The sequence below is a fragment of the Periplaneta americana genome, chromosome 16, assembly GCF_040183065.1.
Source record: "Periplaneta americana isolate PAMFEO1 chromosome 16, P.americana_PAMFEO1_priV1, whole genome shotgun sequence".
Taxonomy (NCBI): Eukaryota; Metazoa; Arthropoda; class Insecta; order Blattodea; family Blattidae; genus Periplaneta; species Periplaneta americana.
In genome coordinates, this window is record NC_091132.1 from 45,217,109 (window position 1) to 45,227,311 (window position 10,203).

The 10,203-nt window shown below is 32.8% G+C and overlaps 1 protein-coding gene across 1 annotated transcript; it reads right to left on the reverse strand.

Annotated features, from left to right (window-relative positions):
- Positions 1 to 981: 981 nt before the first annotated feature.
- Positions 982 to 8,608, reverse strand: LOC138716202 (cuticle protein 19-like). Its single transcript, XM_069849038.1, has 3 exons — positions 8,580 to 8,608; positions 4,414 to 4,512; positions 982 to 1,724 (listed from the first exon to the last, which is right to left on the reverse strand). Exons 1-3 carry the CDS (start codon positions 8,592 to 8,594, stop codon positions 1,503 to 1,505), a joined length of 336 nt encoding a protein of 111 aa, XP_069705139.1. The 5' UTR covers positions 8,595 to 8,608; the 3' UTR covers positions 982 to 1,502.
- Between the last annotated feature and the right edge of the window lie 1,595 nt (positions 8,609 to 10,203).

Consider the following 10,203-nt stretch of genomic DNA (forward strand, 5'->3'; position numbering starts at 1 on the left):
TGTTTTTACGTTGTGCTCATTACAAACAATACAGCAGAACTAAAGCAGAACACACCGCCATGACACAATAGTGCACGATGTCATTCGTCTACTAATTCCCGCCCTATACACGAACCAGTCAGATTCACTGATGGCGGCTGATGGAGACTGCCACCACCTCTGCAAGCTGAAGGCACCGGTGCGACACCGGTGGAGCATCAGTCACGCCATCGGTGAAATTCGGAACACCGTGATGCCAACGGATTGCTCAGCGCTGAGATTCGGAATACGCTGTAACTCACTTTCCCCCACCCTGAGGTTTTACTGTAAGCTATTGCGCACGATTGCATTTGGTTTCATTAGATACCGATAATGAATGACTTGTACCCTTTTATGTTTTAAAATGAAATGAAATATAGGACGCAGTTTCTGATAAGAAATATCATAATTCGATAAAAATTTAAAGTGAATAATAATATATAGAATAAATAGAACTTTACAAGCGTAAGCTGATAGTACACTAGAAAGAAGACTCCGAAACGCTTATTGAAAAGTTCATTGGAGTAACAACCAATAGGAAAAACGGATTAGATCGACCATGATTAATGTGGAGAGATCGGGCACACCTTCAAGAGATGAACAGGTCACAAAGTAACCAATCGACACATATTCATTACGATAACATATTTTTCTCTTCCTTGAAGAGCTACCTTTTACTTCCGACCGATTCAAATAAAGGTCCTTTTAGTATAGTAAATTATTTATTTTGAAATAAAGTATCTCCTTAACTTTGATGGTGTGTTCTTCGCTCTATTACTCGTTTAAATTATTCAAACAGAACTTCTACATCAAGATTAAGAGAATCACGTAAACACAGAAACATAAATGGTTATAGAGTGAATAGGATGATTGTGAAAGACATTCTCTTATTACGTAATATTAGAAAAAAATTGAAACAGTTAAATACTTTATTTGAATAAAAGTTAACAAAATATTCGCACATTATTTAAACATCTTTTATACATTGCTAAATAAATGAACGAAATAAGATAAGGGATAAATGTATTTTGCAAAGTAATAGATATCCTCTATTTAGCAATAAAATTGTGTTACACATTATGAATTTTATTAGTTGAATTTTCATGGATATATCTACTATAACTTGTAACAAATATAGAATTTTAAGTTTACACCTAAAATTCAATATTTAGTCAAACTACCGAACTCAGTATTTACAAAATCATAATTCATCGAATGTTCGAAACAAAATTATATCGTTTTGATATCAACAGACTAGAAGAATTTGTGCTATTTCAATCTCGAATCGACCTCGGTTTGTTCAGTAAAATAGCGTAGACTTAAGATGGACATCAAAGCTATTAACTACAGCAAATAGGGTATAGAATAGTAGTACCAACAACACAACTGTTTTCCTTGCACTTCCATTTCTTTCTCACAATTCAATCAAGTTCCTTGGTGAATTCAACGGCACTGAGAAGTCTTGATCTTAATGCTATATTCTCCTAATGATGTGTAGGGTGCACGGCATGTCCAGATCTCTCTACGTGAGCGTGGAATCCGGTGTGTTTGTCAGCGGTATAGTGTACAGTACGGATAGTTCCGTCAGGTTCCACCAACATGTAGTGGCCCTCGACTTTGTGACCATCTCGTTTCTCAGCCTGTTCCTTGATGTCGTGAGTGTGTGGATCCTTCACTCCGTACTTGAACTCGTACTTTGGGTGTGCCTGTAATTATATTCAGTTATTTATGTAGCTTCACATTATCAATGAATTATTAAATTGATTTTGTACAGACTAGTTCCCAATTCACTGCGGGCTAAAGCAAGAAGATGCACTATCACTTTTACTTTTTAACTTCGCTCTAGAATATGTCATTAGGGAATTTCAGGATAACAGAGAGGGTTTGGAATTGAGCGGATTACATCAGCTTCTTGTCTATGCGGATGAGATGAATATGTTAGGCGAAAGTCCACAAACGATTAGGGAAAACACGGGAATTTTACTTGAAGCAAGTAAAGCGAACCCCCCGTGAACAGAATATTGTACGAAATAGTAATGTAAAAATTGGAGATTTATCCTTCGAAGAGGTGGAAAACTTCAAATAGCTTGTAGCAACAGTAACAAATATAAATCACACTCGGTTGAGAAGCTTTTGTCATCTAGTCTGTTGTCAAAAAATCTGAAAGTTAGAATTTATAAAACAGTTATATTACCGGTTGTTCTGTATGATTATGAGACTTGGACTCTCACTTTGAGAGAGTAACAGAGATTAAGGATGTAAGAAAATAATGTTGTTAGGAAAATATTTGGGCTAAACGGGATGAAGTTACAGGAAAATGGAGAAAGTTACACAACGCAGAACTGCACATATTGTATTCTTCACCTGACATGATTAGGAACATTAAATCCATACGTTTGAGATGGGCAAGGCATGTAGCAAGTATGGGCGAATCCAGAAATGCGTATAGAGTGTTAGTTGTAAGGCCGGAGGGAAAAAGACCTTTGGGGATGCCGAGACGTAGATGGGAGGATAATATTAAAATGGATTTGAGGGATGTGAGATATGATGAAAGAGACTAGATTAATCCTGCACAGGATAGGGACCGATGGCTGGCTTATGTGAGGGCTGCAATGAACCTGCGGGTTCCTTAAAAACCATTTGTAAGTAAATACATACTATTGAAAGAAATACCACTAGAAGTTGTTGCTCTGTAATGAGATGTCAATCTAGGCTGACAAGAAAAACTAACGACAAGAATTGTGTAGTGTTGGGAACCTGAAACTTATTTTAGACGACATGCAAATTAGGTTTGATATCTCTTAAAACAATAAGTCTTATCCAAACTAATATGGAAGTAGGTTACAATGTTTTATAAATATATATTGTAGAAAATACGTAATAATTCGAATACAATTAAGCTTGACTTCTTGTCTACATCCAATATTATTTACTACAGTGTGGACATAATTTGTGATTTGTTATGAAGAAACAATTTTCGGGCTAGCAGACTTACATCTCGAAATATAAACTATATTAAGGATTTTTTTTCGCCTTTTAAAACCCAACGGCTATTATGATAACCATTAGATCTCAGCGTGTCGAATCAAGCTACATTCATTTTGATGTGTAACATCTACCTATATTTGACGTATAACAATAGAAAAAAACGTGAAATGATTTTGTTCAAGGGAAATTACACTAACGTCATTTGATTTCGATTGCCATAAAAATACCTACGTCAGAAATGTCAAAGCGCCTGCATTGCGTCCTGTCAACAACCCGCACAACATTTCCTTAAGAAGGATGATTGCACTTTGTCTTGCTGATATGGAAACATTGTAGGATTTGTATTGCTTGTAGTATGAGCACGTAATTCAGGCGTTTTTACATCCTTGACCTACGTCATATCCCATAAACAAAACAGTGTGATCGAGGCCCTTCGTATACACAATATATAACCTATTTAGAATAGTTTATTATAATTCATGGAAGGGTTTGCAATACATTAAAAATTTATGTTATTCAATTATACTATGATATGAACGCCAAAAAGATGTATTTACAATATATAAATGAATTATACAAAGTTAATACCAGGTTGACATTACTCACATACAGATGGAGAAATAGCAATAACAATATTTACGAAATATTGTGCTTATAATACATTGTACACCAGATAATTATTGCCTACGACTCTCAAAAAGATCTTTACTTGTCCCGTTAATACTGCGTGCTGTTTTAATACATTATTATTGGAGGATTAACTGTGATCCATAGTTTATTTAATTCCGTTCGTTAGACACACTTAAATCATGCAACAAATTGTGCTTTATTTATTTAATTAATTATTTATTTATTTATTTATTTATTTATTTATTTATTCATTCATTTATTTATTTATCTACTTAGGTGCCTAATTCTTTGTTTACTTATTTTTTAATTTATTTATTTATTTACTTATTCATTTATTTAGTTACTCATCTATTTACCTATTTATTTATTATTTATTTATTTATTTACTTACCTACTTACCTATTTATTTATCTATTTCCTTATTTATTTATTTATTTATTTATTTATTTATTTATTTATTTATTTATTTATTTATTTTTAATTATTCCTTTATTTGTTTCTTTGTTTGTTTGTTTGTTTGTTTGTTTATTTGTTTGTTTGAATATCTTGCACGTAACCTTTATCATAGAGATTACCTCAAATCCCCGGGCTTCTTTTTCAGATTTTCAACTGTCTTGTAATACAGACATTACCTCGGAACACAGATAAATGAAGTACAGAGTCGTGCACCGCAATTGTTTTTTCTTTGTTGCATTAGTTGAGGAGTAATACTATAAATACTGTATTTTAACATTTATATTGTACCTGTTGTATATGTTTGTAATATTAGAAACTCACATGGTGATATTCTTCTACGTGGTGCTCTACAGCAGGCAGATGGTGATGATGATCCTGGGCAAGAACTGCAGCAGCCAGTGTTGCTATGACAACCGAGAACTAAAAAACGGAATCGGCGTTATAAAGATGGCATTTATTTTAACATTGTGTGTTTTACTTATCTTTTCTTAATTTATTTCTTTATTATGACATGAATAATATTCCAATTTTAATTACTAATTTCGTCTCTCTTTCAAAATGTACCAAACGAATTAATACATTTATTGTAACTAAAATAAATAGAAAAAATTTCGTTTCCTCCATTGCACTAAAAATAATTTACGATCCTAGCTAAAGAACAACACTTAGTACAATTAAGTAAATGTTATTTCAAGTAACAGTCTTTGTATGAAATCTTAAACTTTCGTACCTTCAAGTTCAATCTAAGAGAATTATATAATTAATATAGTCTATGTTTAAAATACGGTTAACATTTTAGTATAGCTACACAAAAGATATAATATAATTTTTGTTGTTTTAACTTAACACAATTTCATTTTTTATTTTAAACATTTTAAATTCAACAAATGATATTGTAAATTCCTGTAATTTCATAACAATTTTTAAACTCTTTTAAAACTTCTCAAATTTTGAGATATGATAAGTAACTATTTCAGTTAGTAATTGTAAATATTTCCGTTGCAGCTTTGACATTTCTGATGATGGGGTTGCAATCCCCGAAACCTGTGTGATAAATAAAGAAACTCAACAGACATAGTGCTCATACAACTATTATACATTCTCTTCAATTTTAATGTATTTTATCAATTTTAATGAACACTATTACAAAATTGGCCAAAAACATATATTTTATCACTAAATGTTATTATTTTTGTAAAAACATATATATACATGAATAATTCTACTATGCTATAATCGGTTTCAATGTTTTATTATTTACCTAACTCAGTCTTGTAATCGATGTAAGTATTTAAATGTACATATGCCTATTTACAAATAAATTTTATATTAGACCCTAAGAATATTACTTTTTTTATGGAAGAATATAGTAAAATTCACATGTAAGCTTAACTATACTCTACGATGGACATTTTCATGCAAATTCTTGTCACGGGGAGAATTTTCAGTAATGTGGAAAGAAGGTATTAAATTTACAAGAATGATCTCCGGTTAGTTCTGTGGATTGTCTCCATTTCCAATTGTTTGTGATGAGAAGAAATTTATGAAATTACATTTATGAGTTCGTCTACTGATAAGTATTTCTTTTACAGAAAAGTAGTTTTACTTTCCATCTTTCACTTTCATAATGGATTGAATTATGTTAAATTTTCAATGTGAATCATGTAATTATTTTTGAGGCCTGAAATTATTGTCAAAAAATTTTTCAATTGAACGCATAATTCTGTAAAAAATTAATATTTAGAAGATAACTAAGATTCTCTCTTATTCTGTTTCTGTAATGGTATTTTTGCGTACATTAAGAAAAGTAATTCAGGCATTTATCTTCGAACATTTTGTTTAAATATATCTTCCATTGGAGCCCTACAGTAATTACGCGAATAATAAATTTCTTTAACCGGAAGATTTTCTGTGTATTATCTGCTATACTATTCATTGGTCAAACTATCTCACGTCATGTATTAATAAATACGAAGTGTTTGAAAAGTGATGATCAATGATTTACAGATGAAAAGTAAAGCTAACGCAAGCAAAAAACTCCAATATTCATTGGTCCGAAAATTAACCGTAATTATTATAGCATGAACAGATAATTTGCGGACCATTGTTTATTCGAGCTTTTCAGTTTCCACTTTACATCTTAAATTATTTACCATCACTTTCGAGAGACTCTGTATAATCACTATAGTTTTGCATTAAATTAGCATTTATTTTCTTCTTATCTCCTATAACATTCAAGACCATGTTTTTGTCCATGTGATTGCTATTGTGCTGAATTCATTACTTTCTAGCCATTATCGTTAATACCTTCGTGGACGTCTTTTCATTTCGGTGGTTTGTTTTTGTTTCAATTATTATTAACTGATTATCATTTGCCCTATTATGTTATTATTGCTCCATTAGTCTTTACATTTTACCAATTAGAACCTAAAATTATAAATGTACTAAGTGCCAAAAACAATTTTCTGAGAGATTGATGAAAAACACGCTGCGAAATGCATGTTGAGATACCTACAACACCGTCTTTTGGCGCAAGAATGATTCACTTACAATTGAGTTACGACAAAGACAATTTAGTATGATATTCTCATATGGATGTTCCTCCCTTAGACTGAATAAAATAAAATTTGGAAAATTGGCACTGACCACATTTAGAATGTTTGGTCTTCATATGTTGTAATATGGCTTATGCTAAATTGCATTATTCCTATATTTGCTCTTGTTTTATTGTTACAAATTAAGAGCTATTAACTTCTAATAAACATAACTACATTCCACATATACTGTTTTCGCAGTAAGAAAAATCCTAATGTAAACATAAGCACGTTGCTGTCATACCCGTGATTGGCTCCCAGCCGAAACACTAACATGACGCAGGAAAATATAGTTCGTATTTGGAAACCATAATCTTATATTATTTGAAAATAAAAAATTGAATTCTAGTTGTTAATTACGATGAAACATTTAACTTCACTCATATATAAAACGCTATGTAAAAGAAAAGCTACTTTTATATTTTGTTATGTACTATGAACGCGGATGAATACCAACAGTAATACCGAAGTAGTCTGTTCTTGTAACAAGCTGGTGTCACTTGAACTCGTAGTTGTTCACGTTAGCACGTGATACTCAAGTATTTCTTCTGTATCCTCAACTGTCCATTGTGAAGACATAAGACTTAAAAATCATTTAATTGCAGTAATTACAAAGTAAATGTTTCCTAAGCAAACGAATGCATAGTAGTGAGGTTAGGCCTACTTGAAGAATAACGGGAAATGTTTGACATGAAACAGAATGTACAACAGTAGGCGGGAACACGTACTGAGAATCTATAGCGCCAAAAAGCGGTCAATGAAGCCTCACTTCAGTCACGTACTATTGTTTACATTAGGATTTTTCTTACAGCGAAAAGATAATAGATGTATTAATTTATTCAATATTAACTAACTAGTAGGTGCTGAATATAAACATAATCTGATCTATAGCTTAGGAAAAATCGAGTTTAAATAAGCAGACGGAGTGACTTGAAAACAGTCTTCAGAAAGGATGAAAGTTCCTACTGTATTTCCGTCATCATCATAAACTTCAACCTTTGGCCCTAATGACCCGTTCCGTCTCCAGGACTTATCTGATCTCTCCATCGTTTTCTCGGTCTTCCAGGTGTTCTTCGTCCTACTGGTTTATACATATGTCCACATTCTTATTGGTAGTCGTCCGTCGTCCATTCCTTCAAAGTGTCTTAACCAATTCAATCTATAATTCTTGATTTTGTCTGTTATGCATTCAACGTTTAATCGTTTACGGATATCTTCATTTCGAATATGATCTAACAGTGTGTGTCGTGTTAAAGGTCTAAGGATACGCATCTCAGCGGCTTCTAGTCTTCTTTCCTGTCTTTTATTGAGGGTCCACGTTTCCGCACCATACAACAAAATTGGTACAGCTAATGTTTCATAAAATTTTAATATCGTGTCCACTGTAGCCTTTTAAAGTAATGTGCGTTTAATTGTTCCTATCATCTTTTGGAACTTCAGAATTTTATTCTCTGCATCACTTGATGTTATAAATGAAAGGTTAAAACTCAGGTAATTGAAGGAGTTGGTTTGTTCGAGTATCTTATTATCTATTGCAATCTTCGTTCTGATGGGGTGTTTCCCTTGAAATGCCGATATTTTTGTTTTTTTATGGACATCTTTAGGTTATATTTCTTTGCAACATTACTCGGTGAAAATACGACTCTTTGTGAATCATCCTCCGTTTTGGCTAATACCACTTGATTATCCGCAAATAATAGTGTGTTCAAAGGGATTCTATTTATAGTAAAACTGTATTTCCGTAAGAATCCAAAATGCATTTTTGCACAATTGCAGCATTTTATTTTAATACTTCGTATAACAACGAAATAAATAATTTTCAATCGCTTATACCTCAAAACTTGAATAAATTTTTCAACTCCTAACTCACCACTTTCACCTTCTTATACTCACTTTGAGGAGCGCCATTATGATGTTTTGCTGTGAGCTGCAAGGAAGTCAGTGAGAAATGTAACGGAGATCTTACATTATATAGCACAACCAGCTTGTGGTGCGTGAATAATACACATTTAGTTTAAAATAACGTACAGTACATCTCTAGTATTGTCACATTCCGATATATTAGTCCACTTTCTAAATTGTATTTAATTAACTACAAGAGAATAACCTTCAATACTTTCATTGTTAGAACCATACACTCTGCTTCCGGTATCAGAATGCCTTTGCATGAAACCCACGGATTCAATTGAGCAGTCACTAACGCAGCACGCACGTGGAAACCTGTGCCAAGATACTCACACGATAAAATCAATTGAAAAGGATTCACGCATGTTATATAGACTATTTCCTTATCTTTAAACTACTGGTTGAGTACTGAAGAAGGAACTATACCACTGTTACAGCGTCTGCATTTTAAGAATCTAAAGTAATTTAAAACTATTTTATTCAACCAATGTATATTACAGTGGAAGCTCTTAAGTTCGACAGAAAACAAGTTCGACATCCTATAGTTCGACTGCTTACGTAGGAGAATTAGACACGCCCCTATACGGGCACTAAGAATTGGGTTTGCCATTTGAATGTGAATTGGTTCTGTGTCTTGTAGTGACACTTTTGTTAAAGGAAAACAGAATATTTTATTGATTAGGACATCCGTATTTAATCACTCATTTTAAATTAATGAACTCTTCTTTTTATATTTGAGAATAGTCGACCTGGTTGGCGAGTTGGTATAGCGCTGGCCTTCTATGCCCAAGGTTGCAGGTTCGATCCCGGGCCAGGTCGATGGCATTTAAGTGTGCTTAAATGCGACAGGCTCATGTCATTAGATTTACTGGCATGTAAAAGAACTCCTGCGGGACAAAATTCCGGCACATCTGACGACGCTGATATAATCTCTGCAGTTGCGAGCGTCGTTAAATAAAACATAACATTTTTTTTATTTGAGAATTGTGCCGTTTGCGAGACGGAACTGTCGAAACCCACTGTGGTACTAGAAGCGCATACACAAGTCTCGGGGCGGGCAAGAAATGCAAGTACAGTACTGTATTCGTTGATGGCTAACAAATAAGAATTTGATTGATAAAAGAGTTCTATTCAGTCAATACTTAACATAAAAACACAACAAAACATGTTATAACAACATTTAAACAAGTTTAAAAACAAACGTTTTCGCCAATTTTGATTGGCATCTTCAGGTCGTGTATGTCGAATAGAACATGTTATGATAAGTGAACATTTGGTATATAAGGTTAAAAACAGAAGTTAAAGATATAATATACTTAAAAACAGAGAATAAAACTAGCAAAACGCCACCACGATGTATGTAGAAGCACTATGTTGAAAGGGGCGTGTATGTTCCAAGTGCTTCTACATACATCGTGGTGGCTTTTTGCTAGTTTTATTCTCTGTTTTTAAGTATATTACATTTTTAGCTTCTGTTTTTAACCTTATATACCAAGTGTTCACTTATCATAACATGTTCTATTCGACATACACGACCTGAAGATGCCAATCAAAATTGGCGAAAACGTTTGTTTTTAAACTTGTTTAAATGTTGTTATAAATGTTTTATTGT